The following is a 17,720-nucleotide window of genomic DNA, read 5'->3' on the forward strand; positions in this document are numbered from 1 at the left end:
CCAACCCAACCTAGAAATGCTATAGTTCTGACAATCTGATTCCCAATAGACCCCTCCTCAGTTGTTGCTGACTGTCAGACAGATAATCTGTTGGTCAGGGATCACCAAATCCCGGAGACCATTCCTCTGGGCCTAGAATTAACATGTCAATGGTAGAAAGCTGGATAAAAGGGTCTCCTGTCTTAGGAGTTTGCTCATTTCTTTCGAAATTCAGCCCGCTTTTAATAGCGTTAAAATTACTACAAACTTTGCCCAGGACTTGGAATTGGGTTCAAGCCAGAAAATTTTTTTGAGACACCTTGGGACACTGGTCTGTGACTCCAAACTTTTGGGGTCCTTTTCCCAACCTCAACAAAATCAGGGAAAAAAAAGGGGGGGGGAAATCAACTCGGATTGCCGAGCAGAACCGGGTCTGTCCGGGAAGACCCCGTCATGGTCCCGTGGCTGTCGTGCCTCGGCCCGCTCAGCCTCCCCAGCGGGGAGCCCATCGATGGACCGCAGGGCCCAAGAACTGACCATCACAACCGATTAAGAAACTGTACACAGGGCCCAGCGGGCACCACGCACGGTACCAGGACTCTTCCTGACTGGGCGACTCCAGGAAAGTGCCTTCCCTGCTTGCCTCAGTTTCCTCCTCTGTAAAGAGTCGGAGAGGAGAAAGGCCCAGAAAACCGCCGAGGGGTCCCAGAGAGGCGGACACGCCTGAGTAACTCGGAATTATGTCCTGGGGAAGAGTTGGACTCGAATCAATGCTCCCAGAACACAGGCAGAATCCGCGGGAAAAGCGGCAAGCTGGGGGGGGAAGGGAAGGAAAGTGCTCTATCGGGTTATGATGGGAGGAGGTACAGAAGACTGGTTTAGCCCCAGGATGGAAGGGAAAAGAGGACATTAAAGAACAACACAAGAAGGGGGTTCCCTTTTTAAGGGAAGACAGCGGGGTTCCTCAAAATGACGCGGACTCCGCCTTCAGAGTCCGCCCCCCTCGGCTCTGCCGGCGGCCAGGAATTGTTCATGGGCATGCGCAGAAGGTTGTTTCACAGACCACCGCCACCCCCTTCCGCCTCCCCTCCGTACCGGGCCATACTTCTTCCCCCTACGCGACAGACGCCCTATCCTGCCCCTTTCAATGCACCGCCCTCCGCGACTTCTTCCCCTCCGTTCTCATTCTCATTCGTAGTTGAGGCCAGACTTGGGACTACTGGGAGCTGGAGTTGGAGCGCCGGCTGGGAAGATATCTGCGCGTGCGCCGTCCTCCCCTGAGTCTCGCCCATTGGTCGGGGCCGGGCCGGGGCGCGTTCTGGGAGCCAATCATCGGTGCAGATCAGGGTCTGGGGCGGGCAGAGCAGCAAGGCTGGGAAGCTGCCCTCAAAACCCTCCTCTGGGGTGCCCTCCCGGAGGCTCCGGACTCGACCTGCGACTCAGCCCGCCCGCTTCCCTTTTCGGAGAGATGCCGTCCTGAGGAGCGGGCCTGCGGAGGCGAAGTGCGCCGGGCCTGCCCTTTATCTCCCCAGATTCACCCGCCCTGAAGCCGGAATTTGGAGCAGCCGCAAGGAGATGGGGGGCCCCCAGGTGCGGGACAGCCGGTGTCCAGTCGGGGAAAGTGAAGTGGGGGCGGGGAGGGGGGCCCTTCCCGCAGGGGACCGTGTAAAGCTTTGTCCCGCACATGCTCAGCAAAGGGTCCGTGGTGCTGGAGGCGCTGTGCAAACAGGAAGCCCAACTGAACGGTACCGGGCAGGTGTGGAGCGTGCCCGGAGACCGCTGGGCGGGATGTCCAGGAGTTTTGTGTAGCCTGCTGGGCCGCTGCCCCACGGTTTTCAGAGGGCCTCCCGTGGGTGGGCCAGGCCCCGCCTCCCACTCCCCTCTGCGGTCCCTCCCTGTCTGCTGGCCCGCTCCTCACCACCCAGTGGCCCCTTTCTCCCTTGTAGTTTACTTTGTGTAGATTTGTTCGCTCCTTGCTCCACCCTTTAGAGTATAGGCTCCTCCCCCAGAGCATAGGCTCCTCCCCCAGAGCATAGGCTCCTCCCCCAGAGTATAGGCTCCTCCTCTCTGAGGGCAGGCACTGTTGGGGGCCTTTTTGTATTCCTAGGACTTAGCGCAGTACTTGGCATACAGTTGGTGCTTAATAAGTGTTTGCTGATTATTGATTGGCTGATTTATGAGTGGGTACAGAGAGAGTCTCCAAGCCTGGCAGCCAGGGACGGGTGGGGAGCTGAAGGCCTAAGGTGAATACCCACCTCAGTGAGCTCACACATCCTGCCCAGCACGTTGGGGTTATTGTTTGGTTCCGTGACTCAGAAATGAATATAAGATGGGGCACTCAGGAGGTGAGGGGTCCCTTCCTAATTATGTCTGTCACCATCACCCCACTTTCCAGAGGTCAGTGGGAGAGATGGTCCTTGGGTGAGCTTGTGTTGTGTGCTGTTGCAGGAATCGGTAACGTTCCACGACGTGGCCGTGGACTTCTCCTGGGAGGAATGGGGGCACCTGGGCCCTTCTCAGAAGGAGCTTTACCGGGAGGTGATGCTGGAGAACTACCGGAACCTGGTCTGCCTGGGTAAGGACCCCGGGACCCAGAATCTGGCCCCCGAAGGGTCTTTGGGGCCTCCCTCAGTCACGCGTTTGGCGTCCTGCTTTCCTGACCATTTTTGAGAAGGAAGCCAGGTTCTCGCGCTACCTTCTTTGGGTAGAACAGTGCTGGTTCCGACCTCCTGAAAGCCGGCTGCTTGCTTGTGTTGCCTTTGTAGCACCTCTCCTGCTCGCTCCTCCCGGGCTCTGAGGTTTTCTCCTAAAGCCCTAGGGCCTAACCCCAAATATGAGCAGTCTCCATCCTCCTACCGGAGCCGGCATTTTCTTTCCAAGTTCAGATCCACTCTGCCAGTTCTTTCCACTTCCCTCTTAGGAACACAGTGATTACTATCCCCCCTAGAGAACTTTTGTAGAGTTCTCCGTGGGTTCCTCTGAGTCCCGCTGCTCCTAGAACAAAAGGTGGTCAGGCTGGGTCTAGGGCACCGCCAAGTCCTTTGAGTTTTAAGCAGTGGCTTGTAGTTCTCTGGCGAATAGTTTTGTTATTAAACTACCTCGGTTGTTTTCTGACTCCAGTGCTTTTCTGCTTCCAATGAGCAGGCCTTGCTGTGTCCAAACCAGACGTGATCTCCCAGTTGGAACAAGGAGAAGCACCTTGGACGCAAGAGGGAGAAGGCCTAACATGCAGGTGTGCAGGTGAGTGAGTGGAACCAGACGGATGAGCTTGGCAGCCACAGTTCAGATCTCAAACTATATTACAGAGTAATGCAACTCCCTATTTGATGAGAATTAGTAGGTAAAGTAAAAAGCAATCTGGTAAAAATTTTGCTTAGACCAGCATCCAAACTGTATTTTACAATAAATTTAAAATGGACACATAACCTGAATATTAAAGATCATATCATAAAATGATAGAAGCCATATGGATCATTTACCTTTCACAGCTATGCTTTAAAGATATATTCTTAACCAAATAAGTGATAGAGGTATTTATCAAAAATAAAGTAGATAATTTTGATGACACGAAATTGAAAAGTTTCCATATAGATAAAATGATTCCACCTATGAAAAGAAAAGTGATCAAATGAGAACAATGGTTGTTGTATCAAAATTTTCTGATAGAGGTTTGATATTTAAGATACATAAATAATTAACAGACGTATCTATGTATCTCTATCTATATATTATAAATATACATAAAAGAACAAAAGCCATCCATTCCCTGATAGATAAGTAGTAAAAGAATATGAATGAATTGCTCTGAAAAGAATTATAAACTATTAAGATATGAAAAAATGCTCCAAATCAACTACAATATGAGAAATAATAAATGATTAATATTAACATTAAAAGAAATAATTATTATTTACATACTATGTAATATATCATTAATACAATATTAGTAAAGGTATTGAGAATACCTTAACTATAACTAAATAACTTAACATTAAGCAAACTGACAAAGAAGACAAGATTGGAAGTCAGTTTTGGAGGAATTGTAGAAAATAGGTATACTGAGGCATTATTGGTGGAGCTGTGAACAATCATTTTTGAAAGCAGTTTGTAATTATTCAGATGAAATAATTAAAAAGTCCATAACTTTTGATTTTGAGTATCTATTACTGGCCTTATACTCCAAGGAAGCCATTGATAAGAAAGTTCTACTATACATTAGAATTTTTAGGGCAGAACTTTTTTTTTAACCCTAGTATTAAAAAACTAAAAACAAAGGAGATGTCCACCGATTGGGGAGTAGCAAAACAAGTTATAATTAATCAACATATGGGAATGTTATTGTTCTGAAAGAAATGATGACTACAGTAAAGCAAGGGATGACTTATGTTAACTGATATAAAGCAAAGCCAAGACACAATCTATGCAGTGACTCTAAAAAATCTAAATTGGAAAAAACAGTAACAACAAAATTTGAAGATAAATGAGTCAAAATTACCAAGAACTTCTGATCCAAAAAAAAAAAAAGGATGAGATCCTGAGCCCACTTACTCTTCTGTCTAGGTCAGAGGTCTGTGCCATATTTTTTCAGAATTTTATTTTTTCTTAAGAAAATCTTTTGTCTTATGGGATGACTGCAGGACGAAAAGAGAATAGAAGGTGATGCAAAAAGAAAGGATATCAATTAGAACGTATTCTTTCAAGACGAAAGTAGGGTCCAGATTGTGAAGGAGTTTAAAAGGTGAAGGTGCTGCACAAGGCAACAGAATGTCCTTGGAGACTTTTCACAGGACGGTGGAGTGACGTGGTTGGGCGTGCCGTCAAGACCCCTTTGACAGCTCTGGGCAGTAGTAGTGCAGCACAGACAGAGAGTCTAGCCCTCAGTGTCCAGGCATTAGAGACCTTCCGAGGCACAGGTCCTCGCATCTCTTGGCTCTTCTGAAGCTCAGGATCTTTGATGAGAGAGAATCTCTTTTGGACATGAGATCCAAAGTTTCAGGGATAAAGGATATTATATAGTTAGCTTTGTGAAGACTTAGGGGAGGAAAATGAGTGCAGAGCAGTGGGGATGTGCTGGGACAAGATAATCTGGTAGGTGGCCAGCTGGTCAGGCTATGGAGGTAAATAGGTTTAGGCTGAAGTGAGGTAGGTGAAAAGAGGGGATATCATGAGAGAGGGACATTGCAGGGTTTAGATCATGGAGGTAGATGCAAGATTGGAAGCAGTGTCTAACTGCCTCTAACCCGAATTCCCTATCTTTTACTAGTGATTGTGAGATTTAAGGTTCTATTCTGCTTCCACTAGCACTGCCTGTAAGGTATCTGAATGGAAAGAGGAAGAAAAGGGTATCATTCAGGTGAAGGAGGAACTATGATAAAAGGTGATAGAGTTAATAATAGTCCTGGTTTGTATGGGATGAGACAGTGAGAAGACCTGAATGGGAAATCGGGGTGCTCTGCAGGGGAGTGGTGAATATTGTTTCGTCATTTTAGCTCTGATTTTATGACCACTTTTGGGGGGTTTCTTGACAGAGATACAGAAGTAATTGGGCATTTCTTTTTCTAGCCTTCATAGCTGAGGAAACTGAGGCAAACAGGGCAAAGTGAAATGCCCAGGGTCATACAGCTAGGAAGTTTCTGAGGCTAGATTTGAACTCTCTGTTGCCCTGACTGATGGAATATACAGGTGGAGAGGTAGGGTAAGGTCCCTGCAGAGAACTTAGGAAGGCCTGCCTGTGGAATTTTGAATTTGTTGTGTAGGGTAGGCCTAGAAGCTGGATTGTGAGATGATTAGGAAGATTATGCTAAAGCAGATTTTGTCCTGCAGCTGTTTGGTGAGTGATTGGAATGGGATGGAGGTGATTAATTAGTGAAATGAGTCTAGACTTCTGCTGCCCTCATCCATCAACTAATATTTCCCTGTATTCTTGGCCCTTTCCTATCCCAGAGCTTCCTAAACTCTCTTGGTTCATGGTGGCCTTAGTATCAGTGTTGATAAGCTTAGACTGAAACCCAGTGAAATCATAAGTGAGATCCAAATGCTTTCATGTGGTTTCGTGGTTGGAACCTCATCTTCCTGAGTTCAGATCTGACTTTCTATATTGTGACTCTGGGCAAATCCCTTAATGCTGTTTGCCTCAGTTTTTCATGTGTAAAATGAGCCAGAGAAGGAAATAGTAAACATTCTAGTGTCTTTGCCTAGAAAACTCCAAATGGGGTCAGAGAGGGTCAGACTTAACTGAAATGATGAACAGTAACACCCCAAAGGGCATTTGAGGGGATGAGTGTTTGTAAATCTTAGAATGCTATCTAGATCCAAAGCAATCCCAATAAATTTGGGACAGAAAATGCCATCTGCATTCAGAAAGAGAACTTTGGAGATTGAATGTAAATCAACACGTTATATTTCGCTTCTTTTTTCTGTTTTTTTTTCCTCTCCCATAGTTTTTCCCTTTTGTTCTTATCTTTCTCTCCCAACATGATTCATAAAGCAGTGTGTTTAAAAACAAATAGATTTTTTTACAATTCAGTTGCTGTTTGAAAAGAATATGGGCACAAATTGAAAGAAAAATAATTTTATTTTATTCTTAATTACAGCCACTTACTAATGAGATGTGTACACCTATTGGGCATTATACATCTCAAATTTAAGGATTAGATTAAACTCTACCACCCTCATTTCCCGTTCCACGCTTATTTTCATGCAATCCTTCTTTTTTTTTTTTTAATCATAGCAGCCACTGAAAACTAGCTTCAAAAAGATAGGTGTTGCAAAAGAAATTAATATTTGATGACCTCTAGCCCTTAGCAGACAATCTACTAACAAACATCTGCTATGTTTCCCTCGAAAGTTTAAAAGATCCCATGCTCTGCCATGTGCATTTTGGGAATTGTGATTCTAGCTCGTCCTTTCATGTCACTTTCCATCTTCTCTTCATTTTGGATTCCTTTTCTGTGTCCAACTTTCTCTTTCCCACTTTCATATGAGTCTGCACAGCTCTGTCCGAGAACTGTCAAAGCCATATACTTTTGGAGTTGTCCTTCCTTTCAAATGTCGGCTTTTCACACTGTGGTAAGACTTTGTCATGCCAATGCTCATTTTTTCACTTAGGCATTGAGAAATCATTTAATCCTAAGTAGGTGCCCCTTTATATCACTTGGCTGTCTTCATTTTTATCCATGTGTATCACAGGATTGTAGATTTCCATTCCCTATCCCCTCAATTTGGAGATGAGCAAACTGAGGCCCAGAGAGATTATGTGATGTGCCCAGTGTCACATAATAAGGTATATGGTTTGAGATTCATACTAAGAGCTTCCTTTTAGCTAGTTCAAGTGCTCCATCCACTAGACCACCTAGTTTTTCATGAACTGTTTCCCTGGTACATAGACACATGATGCTGGTATCTCCTATAGAACAGGGGAGAGAGCCATTCCTAAGCCTGAAATCAGATGGAGATCCAGGAGTGTGTGGAAAAATCATAGTCTTATTAATAATATTCCTTGTTCTTCCTTTCATAGTGGCTGTAATAAATAAGGACTCCTCAGAAGGTAGCCAGTCCAACCTCTTATTCAGTGGAGGAATCCTCTTCATATTATCCTTAATGATGGCCAACAGTTCTGATGAAACATTTCTGTATACACTATAAATTTACCTCATAGTGGATGAGCAGCATGACATGATGAAAAGAATTCTGGAATGGAAATTAGGAGACCCAAGTTTGATTCCTCCCTCTGCTCTTAACTAGTTGAAAGACATTGGTGTACTCAATAAGTCACTGAGTTATTTAGATTATTAGAAAAATAACTTCTTTTAGAAAGTGAGATAACTGACCCAACTTTCTTATAAGACTATTTTGAGACCATTAAGAAAGCCTTTAAAATTGTAAATAACCATATAAACATATGGTAATAGATGTAGTTGGTCTGCCTTTTGGCACTTTATCATGATTGTTTTTGGAGGAGACCCAGATAACAAAACTTAGGCATCTGGTAATAGAGGATATTGACATATTTTCTTTCTTTCAGACTGGGACATTAGGCCTGAAACTTCCAAACTGGGCATTTCTAGTAATCTGTCATCCCTGGAAAGACTCCCAAGAGAAGACACCTGTGACTCCAAGTTGAATGAATCTTATGAATGTAATGCCAGGTTAAAAAGGAAACAGGATAATGAAGAGATACATTTTCAGCAAGTAAAAATCATTCAGAAAAACTTTTTGAAGACTGTCAGGGACAATGAATGTAATAAATGTGGCAGAAGGTTCAGTCTCGAGCCAGTGTATTCTGTTTATCAGGAAGAACAAATAGGAAAAAACCTCTACAAGTATGATACAGACAAAAAGACCTGTTCACTCAATTCAGACTTAAATAGAAGCAGTGAAATTAGTTCAAAGAAGATGTTTCCCAAACATAATGAATGTGAAAATTCCTTTCACCCTAATTCCAACTTTATTGAATATCAAAGAAATTGTATTGAAGAGAAACTTTGTGAATATGACGAATGTGGGAAAGCCACATACCCTAACTTATCTATTGCTTCATATCACAGCATTCATTCTGGAGAGAAACAAAATAAATCTGATAACTGTGGAGGCACCTCCTCCCGGGGCCCACAACTTAGTGAGCATCATGTAATCATGCCTCTTGGAGAGAAAGCATATGAGTGTAATGAATGTGGGAAGACATTTAGATACAGTTCTTCTCTTACTTCTCATCACAGGATTCATACTGGAGAGAAACCCTATAAATGTAATGAATGTGGGAAGACCTTCAGACACTGCTCATCCCTTACTTTCCATCTCAGGATCCATAGTGGAGAGAAACCTTATGAATGTAATGAATGTGGGAAGGCCTTTGGCCAAAGCATACAACTTCTTGGACATCAGAGAATTCATACTGGAGAAAAACCTTATGAATGTAATGAATGTGGGAAGACCTTTAGACACAGTTCATCTCTTATTTCACATCACAGAATTCATACTGGAGAGAAACCATATGAATGTAACGAGTGTGGGAAAACCTTCAAACATAGCTCTTCCCTTACTTACCATCACAGAATTCATACTGGAGAGAAATCATATGAATGTAACGAATGTGGAAAGGCCTTTCGAGAGAGTTCAAAACTGACTCGACATCAAAGAATTCATACGGGAGAGAAACCTTATGACTGTAATGAATGTGGTAAGGCCTTTAGCCGGAGAACACAGCTTACTCGACATCGGAGAATTCACACTGGAGACAAACCTTATGAATGTAAACAGTGTGGGAAGGCCTTTTGTCAGAAGACACAGCTTACCAAACATCAACGAATTCATACTGGAGAGAAGCCATATGAATGTCATGAATGTGGAAAGGCCTTTCGCCAAAGGTCACATCTCACTTGCCATCAGCGACTTCATGCTGGAGTAAAAGTTTACGAATATAATGAAAATCAAAAGGATTTTAGTCATACACTTTGCTGAATATTCTAGAATGCATATTAAAAAAAACTATAGATGAAGCAAATTCTTCTTTCAATTCCAACAGCTATTCCAAACCTTTTCTTTTTTAGTGTCCAGACAACTCTCTCACCTAATGCCAAGACATTGCAGATGAATTTCCTAATTTTCTCAGAGGGTATTTATCCGGTAGGAACTTACTCCCTCAGTTTTATTCTTTAGAAAACTTCTGTCATCATTGCTTTCTTATTTCTTTTCTAGTCTTTTTATATCTCCAATACTTAGTACACTGTCTAGCACATAATAGGCGCTTAATGTATTGAGTGGTTGGTGGACTGCCTGGTCATGGGGGAAAGGTATCCCATTTTTCCCTAAAACTGATTCCTCTTTTTGCATCCTTAATGCTCCAGCATTCTTGATGCCATCTTTCTTCCCTATTTCAGAACCTTATTCATATTTCTTAAATCTGGAAAGTTCAGATTCTACTCCTGGATGTCTAGCTTATGTGACTGTGAGAAAGTGTCTTCATTGGTAAAATGGGGTACCTGTGAGGATCAATTAAGGTATAATATATATGTAAAAAGTAATTTGTAGACTTTAATGTGCTCTATAAATGCCAGCAGTTATTAGTAACATTATTCTATCCGACTTAAACCATTTGCATGTGTTCCCAACCAGAATAAGCTTTCTTTTCTCTTCTTTTCTGCTAAATTTCTGGGGGAAAAAACATCTAGATCTACTGCTACAGGTTTCTTATTAATCTTTTCAGTGCATTACAGTGATTAGTATCTTTTTGATCAGTCTTTCTCTCTAAAGAATTTGCAGTCCCTTCATAATTAAGTTACTATTTTTATCCTAAATTTAGGGACACATTTGAACATCCTTCAGACCTTGCATGGGTATTCCCATTTCTTTTGTCTTCAATCACCAAATTCTGTCAGATGACGTCTATCAATAGTTTCTCTGTCTTCCCTTGGACTTATTCTCTGGCTATTTTCAATTCTGGGAATCTGATTTACTTCCAGTGCTTCATGGATTATTTCCCAATGGCCCTGACCTTAGCCTACTGTAATATGATTTAACAATTTAAGTTCAGATTAGCACCTTGTTTCACACAATTTCTCATGCTGTAAGTCTTGCTGGTTTTTCTTTAACCCTTCTGTATCTCTCACTTACTCTCAATAAGATCTATTGAATTACCTCTTTGTCTTTCTCTAAATGCAAGCCTTCATGATCATCCCTTTGGACCACTGGAGTGATGGCTTCCCTTTTCTTCCTTCCTCTCTCTTATCCCTTTAATTTCCTGTTCCCTCCCCCCAACCTTAGACTAATCTTCCTTAGAATTTAATCCTAATTATTTTGCTCAAAACATCTTTCAATCTTTCAATTTTCAAACTCATCTGATGAATATTTAAGTTCCTTCTGAGTCAAATACCAGTTTCTGTCTCCCCAATCTTCACAACACTGCTCTCTGGATAATCCAATCTGGACTATTTGATGTCTTAACAATATAACCTGTATCTTCCTGCCTTCCCTTTTGAATGTCCTGTACTTGAAAAATCCCCTTATTCTGTCTCTTGCTAGTTTCATACAAGACGTTTAAAGCCAAACTTTAATGCTATCACTCATTGTTTTTCCAATTGAAGTCAATCAGCATTTATTGTCTACTATGTGCAAGGCACTGTATTAAATGTTGCTGCCAGCATAATTTTAAAAAAATTAGAATACTTCTTCCACCATATTTCCCAATGAGTCAATGTCTAATTTAAAAAGTTTATTGGTGCCTTTGAAAAAACCAGTTTTCTAATATGTACATTATTTTACATTCTAGTTAACTATTTGTCATCTCTACCTGCTGGACTCTAAGCATTATGAAGGCAGGTAGTATGAGTTATTAAAATCTCTCCCATAAACAGTGCTATGAATTTACCATGTGATATATTATGATGGCATTTGAATGCCTAGATAAAATTCCTTGTGGAATTCTGAAATCTCAGAAGGGACTTCAAAGCCATGTGGTCCAATTTAGACCTGAATTAGCATCACACTGCGGCAATATTGACACAGGCTTCCCTAGTATCTTCTTCAAGGCTTCCAGTGAGCCATAACCTATTATTTCCAAGGCTACCCATTCTACTTCTGGAGAAATCCAATTTTAGAAAGTTTTTCCTTCATCAAACTTGCACCAGTTTCTTTGAGGTGTTCACCCATTGTTTTTGGAACCAAGGGATCAAGCTGATTTTCTCTCTTGTGTGACAGCCCTTTTGGGTACTTGAAGCCATGCTGTCATGTTGCTTTACTCCCTAAGACCCAATTCTTTCCTGAACATCCTCAGTTCTTTGACCTTCATGTGCTGTGTTCCTGGCCCTTCTCTGGAGACTCCTGGGCTTAGTAATGTTCTTTCAAAGAAATGCTATCCAGAACTGAACACTGTAGACTGTTCTAGCTGTGGTCTGATCAGGACACAGCGCAGCAGAACTTATACATCTTCGTGCCTTGGAGTGATGCTTCTTCACCTATGAGAATCTAGCATTTTAGCTGCCAGATCTGTTACGACATTAACTTATACCGAGCTTACAGTCCAGCAAGATCTCAAGACCTCTGTAACCATGTCCCTTCCCCACCAAGGCCTTTTGAAGCCCAGTGTGTTGGCTCTCCTTTCCAGCTTGTCAGTTGTATGTTTGATCATCATGTGTTTGTGCTTTATCCAAGATGTTGCTAAAGCAGTTAAACAACAAACACAGGATTGAGCCCAAATGTCAGGGGTGTTCCCCCAGCTGAAGCTGGCATTGAAATTAATGACGATTCTTGACCTGGCCATTTGGTCTGTTCCAAATCCACCTGTTTGTATGATCATGTGGCCGACCACATCTCCCCATCATTTCCACTATGATAACAAGCTTTATTAAAATCCAGACGAACTGTGCCTACAATTTCCCCCAGTCTGTCAAACCGTCTATTCAAAAAGAACATGAGGTTAGCCTGGCAAGAACAGTTCTTGAAGCTGGGATAACTTTTTGTATTCACTGCCTCCTTTTCTAGGTGTTTACTAACTACTCTTTAAGCAAAACTTTTCAGAATTTTGCTGGGAGGGGCATTCTGGTAGAGAGAGTTCTAACCCCTAAGTCACAGGGCCTGAGTATTAATTATAACGTTTCTACCTTATGACAAATCATAACTTTGATAGGTCTCAGTTTCCTTATCTATAACATGAGAAGCTTTAAATTGATGGTCCTGTCAACAGGAAATTAAGCTGATCGACTCTTTCTTTTTTAAAGAATTGGGACATTTGTCAGTTATAGCCATAGAATGAGAGTTGGAAGGGCCCTCAAAGGCCATCTAGTTTAACCAATGCATAAAAGGAATCTTTGCTATAACATACTTAGCAAGTGGGCATCCAGCTTCTGCTAGAAGCTCTCCCAGGAGAAGGAAACCTCTCCTGTATTGCCCCTCCCATTTCTCCACATCCTTTCACAGTTCATATACACATTTCTAGCCATACCAATCAACTTGTCATTGCCCATATATGACAGTCCTTTCTTGTCATGTTCTCTCACAGGCTTCTCCCTTATGCCCACATATTTACCTCTTCACTTTTGGCTCTCTCCAAGGCTTTAGCTTGTGTCTCCTTCCAGAGGCATTCCTGGTTGCTGGTTTTCCAGATTTTTTCCCTTGTTGCTGGTGCCCTCCTCCACATGAACATCCTAGATCTATCTACTCTTCTATGCATCCTTTGAGTAGATTGCAAATGCTATTAAAGCAGTGATTGTCATACATTTATATTTGTCCATTAGACATATGAGCATTTAAAATTTTTTATCAATTTATCACCAGCAATTCTGACCACTGTCACAGAATCTCAGATTTGAAAAGAATGGCAGCAACCGTCTAGGCCATCCCGTATTAAAAATACCTACTTTAATTTTTAGGAATTTTTTCTTTACGGCAAGCCAAAATTTGATTTTTTTGGTTTCAACCTTTCTCAATTCTTCCCTTCAGGGCAAATAGAACAATAATGTCATAGCCCTTTAGGTGCTTGATGATCACTAACATCCCCCTTTGATTATTAATAACAAGCATTTTACATAGAGCTTAAAGATTTACAAAATCCTTTCCATTGATTATTTGATCCCTTCCATAACACTATGAAGTCTTTGTTTTAAGCATCCACATTTCCCAGATAAGAAACTGAGGCAGGCAGATTAGGTGACTTACTGATTTACCACATGGCTAGTAAATGTCTGAGGCAGGACTCCACTTCACTTCTTTCTGACTCCAGGCTTAGAGCTCTATCCATTGTGCCTTTGGCCAAGCCTTCTAGCTCATCAACTAATCACCACGTGACATGAATTCAAGGCCCTTCACCATTCTGCAAGCTTTCTTGTAGATATTCTCTGGCTCCTCAGTGTTATTCCATAAACTTGTTTTCTGTGCAGGGTGTACTTGGAAAGAGGGAACTATGGGAGCCTCTTGTGCTTCTACACTTGGGACTGGTTCTTCTGGTCTTTCAGAAGAGGGATTAGGCAAATTAGTTTTTTGGCCTCAGGTGCAGATGAATAATGGCTGTAGCAAAAAAACACTTTTAGATGTGGTGCTGGGAAAACCATTCCTAAGGATAAGAGTTTTCCGATACTCCTTTGGGTTACTGCAGAAAGTGGTGAGCTTCTCTTTGGAGTAGAGACCAGAAGACTATTCTTTAGACATGTTACAGTGTGGGATCCCTTCTGGGAATGGCTTATACTGCCCCCTCCCCTATCTATTCCTCTTTGACTGAGCCTGCTTCTTTTAAGTGAGCTTATTTTTCCTAAGGATCACATTTCTCACCCCATTAAGTCTTACTGGCCTCTGTGAAGTTGAATTTGCCTTCTTGCATTTGGATTTCCAGTTCATTTTTCTTGTTGCATAAACCTTGGTTGTCCAGAGTACAGACATTTAGCAACTTCCTCCTTTCTTGGAGTTATACATGAACTTCTGGGTGTCTCTATTGCAGTTCTTTCCTCCTTTATAGCAATGGTCACATGTAGTTGTGATTCACATAGAAAAATCTCTTCTAGTTTAAAATACTCTTGACTAGATCTGGAAGATTTCAACCAAATGCAGCCTTGTTTTTTGTTTTTTCTCCAGGTATGGAAGCACCTTTATTTCATCATCACTTCTTAGAAAATGTCTAAGATGCAAAGGATTCACAGGAGCCCAAGATATGGAAATATAAAACACTCAAGATTCTCTCAGCAGGTAAACATGTTTTGAAGGGCTGGTGAAAAAGCAATCCCTTTGCCATCAAACCTGAATAGTCAGAGAACTTCTGAGCCATATCAGAGAAGGCTGATGAGGTCTAGGTCTCAAAAGTCATTTCCTTAAAATATTGGGGAAGTACAGAGGTAGACTTTCAAGTTCAGAGTCAATTCAGGAAATTTTGGGCACGTTGGGAGCTCCAAGCAGCTGTGTTGAACTAAAAAAAGCAGGATGATGACAGCTGTTCACTGATGAGGAGATGGATTCTCAGGCAGGCCAGACTTCCTTACAGATTGCTCCGCATGGGGAAGTGCCTTCATTTCAGGAGAAGCCCTAGTCTGCTGGTTTTCCCAAGGACTGAGCTGGGCAGTTGGGTCTCTGTTCTCTTCTTTGATTAGGTCTTTCCTCTTCCATCTGCTACAGTAACTACAGTCATATCTTGGAATGAAGTTTCTGAGGAACTCTAATTTCTGTTTCATGCTCAGAAAAGGAAACAGGCAAAAAGTGGCCCAAAACTAAATGTCACACTATGTGATTCTACCATTCACCCTTAACCGTTAGGGGAACAAAAGGAAAAGGAAAAATAGCTCCAGATACACTCTGGAGGAAAGCACAAAGGACCAAGCAAAGAAGGAATCTCACAGAAAGCACCAATCTAAGTTGTCTTGTCAATGTCTGGTGTACCATGTCCCTGACTAGGTCCCTGTCATTCTTTGGCTCTTACCCACGATCCAGAAATCTGATCTCTTTTCAGATAGCATCTTTCTAGCCAGCTCTTTGCCCCCCAAATCACTTTTTCTTCTCTGTATCCCTGGTCTTCAGTAGATAATGGTGAGGAAAATGCTCTCTGTGGTCTTTTGTTTTTTTTGTCCAAAACTTGGGAATCCCTTAGTGCTTTTTAAGTTCCTTCTGGCAGAATGACTCATGGCACCTGAACTGGTAAGGACTCCCGTTTTAACAAATCCTTGGAGAGTCTACAGTATGCCTTGGGCACATGGCCAGGAGGACAGATAAGAAATTACCGTTCTGTGGTGGGCAGGCTAACAAGGCTCTCTGGTGCTCCTGAGCAGGGAATTAATCTCTGCTCTTCTTCCTCTGGCCCAATTTGATCTTTTCTTAATGCACAAACAGATGCTTCTTTCTCAGAGCATCCAGCTCTCATTGCCAGAGTTTCTCATTTGTTTTTATCTGCTTGGTGGTGTTGTTCTGCTCTTTCTATTGGTCCCCTGTATGAAAGCCTCAGAAAGGTTTAAAAAAAAAAAAAAAAAGCCTTTTTTTTTGTGTGTGTGTTTGCTTTATTTTTATCTTTTTTGGGGGGAGGGGCAATTTTTAGTCAATAGTATTTTATTTTTCCAAATATGTGTAAAGATAGTTTTCAGCATTCATTTTGGTAAGATTTTGTGTTTCAGTTTTTTTTCTTCTTCCCATCCTAACTCCCCTTTCCAACACAACAATCTGATATGTTATATATGTACAATATATTTAAATATATTTCTGTATTTGTTGTGTCGTGCAGGAAAAATGAGATCAAAACAGAAAAAAACTACGAGAAAGGAAAAGGAAGGAAACAAATGACCAAAAAAAAGAGATAAAAATACTATGCTCTGATAGATCTCTCTGGATGTGGGTGGCATTTTTCATCCCAAATCAACTGGAATTGTTTTGGATCACTGCATTTCTGAGAAGAGATAAGATGGGACTGGGCACAGTTGCTCACTTCATGAGCATCAGTTCATGTAAGTCTTTCCAGGATTTTTTGAAATCAGCCTGCTCATCATTTCTCATGGACCACTAATATTTATTACATACACATAATTTCTTCATCCATTGCCCACTTGATAGGCATCCACTCATTTTCTAATTTCTTGCCACCACAAAGAGAGCTGCTACAAACATTTTTGCACATGTGTATCCTTTTCCCTTTTTTATGCTCTCTTTGGGATACAAACCCAGCAGAGACACTGCTGGATCAAAGGACATGCACAGTTTTATACCCATTTGGACAAAGTTCCAAATTATCTTCATCATAAGATGCTGTGCCACAGTGGGCACAAATGCTTATTATATCCAAACTATGGTTGGATCATTTCACAACTCAGGTTTTGAGTTTTAAATTTTTCTCCCTCCCTCTTCTCCCCTCTTCCTAAAATGCTTGATAATTTAAAATAGATTATGCATGTACTATCATGTAAAACCTATTTCCATATTAATCACAGTTGTGAAAAAAAAAAAAAAATAAAGTGAAAAAAGTATGCTTCAATCTGCATTCATAGTCCATTGGTTCTTTATTTGGATGTAAACAGCATTTTCCTTCCTGAATCCTTTGTACTTGTCTTGGATCGTTGTGTTGCTAAAGAGAGCTGAGTCATTCATGGTTGATCACACAATGTTACTAATTTTGTGTACAGTGTTTTCCTGATTCTGTTCATTTCACTTTGTATCAGTTCATATAAGTCTTAACAGGTTTTTCTGAAATCTGGCTATTCATCAGTTCTTATTGTGTAATAGTATTCCATTGTGTTTATATACAACAGCTTTTTCAGCCATTTCCCAAATGATGGGCATCCCTTCAGTTTTCAATATTTTGCAACCATGAAAAGGGGGTAATATTTTGTACACTATATCTTTTCTCCTTTTTCAATGATCAATTTGAGGTACAGATCTAGTAGTGATATTGCTGGATCAAAGGGCATACAGTTCGTCCTTTGGACAAAATTTCAATTTACTCTCCAGAATTCAGGTTGGATTAGTTCACAACTCCACCAACAAAGTATTAGTGTTCCAATTGTCCCACATCTTAATAAATCATTTTTCTTTTGTTATTATATCTGCTGGGCGTGAGATGGTACCTCAGAGTTGTTTTACTTTGCATTTCTCTAATCGAAAGTGATTTTCAACACTACATTATGCCTATTGATAGATTTGATTTCTTCACCTGAAAACTGTCTGTCCATACTCCTTGACCATTTATCAGTTGGGAAATGCCTTGTATTCTTATAAATTTGGTGTAGTTCTCTATATATTTTAGAAATGAGACCCTTATCAGAGTAACTTGCTGTAAATATTGTTTC

General features: G+C 41.4%; 1 protein-coding gene across 1 annotated transcript; it reads left to right on the forward strand.

The window, feature by feature from the left end:
- Positions 1-1,212: 1,212 nt before the first annotated feature.
- Positions 1,213-16,915, forward strand: LOC127545817 (zinc finger protein 883-like). The gene is made up of 6 exons (XM_051973323.1): positions 1,213-1,569; positions 2,428-2,554; positions 3,124-3,219; positions 8,003-9,603; positions 14,539-14,649; positions 16,166-16,915. The coding sequence occupies exons 1-4, from the start codon at positions 1,555-1,557 to the stop codon at positions 9,436-9,438; spliced, it is 1,674 nt and encodes a 557-aa protein (XP_051829283.1). The 5' UTR covers positions 1,213-1,554; the 3' UTR covers positions 9,439-9,603; positions 14,539-14,649; positions 16,166-16,915.
- Positions 16,916-17,720: the final 805 nt, after the last annotated feature.

This window comes from Antechinus flavipes, chromosome 1, assembly GCF_016432865.1.
Source record: "Antechinus flavipes isolate AdamAnt ecotype Samford, QLD, Australia chromosome 1, AdamAnt_v2, whole genome shotgun sequence".
Lineage (NCBI taxonomy): Eukaryota > Metazoa > Chordata > Mammalia > Dasyuromorphia > Dasyuridae > Antechinus > Antechinus flavipes.

Excerpts from the sequence above, each read along its gene's own strand:
- LOC127545817 (XM_051973323.1), top strand. Across the intron at positions 2,555-3,123 it reads CCGGAACCTGGTCTGCCTGG|GCCTTGCTGTGTCCAAACCA; the intron begins GTAAGGACCCCG and ends TCCAATGAGCAG. Across the intron at positions 3,220-8,002 it reads CCTAACATGCAGGTGTGCAG|ACTGGGACATTAGGCCTGAA; the intron begins GTGAGTGAGTGG and ends TCTTTCTTTCAG.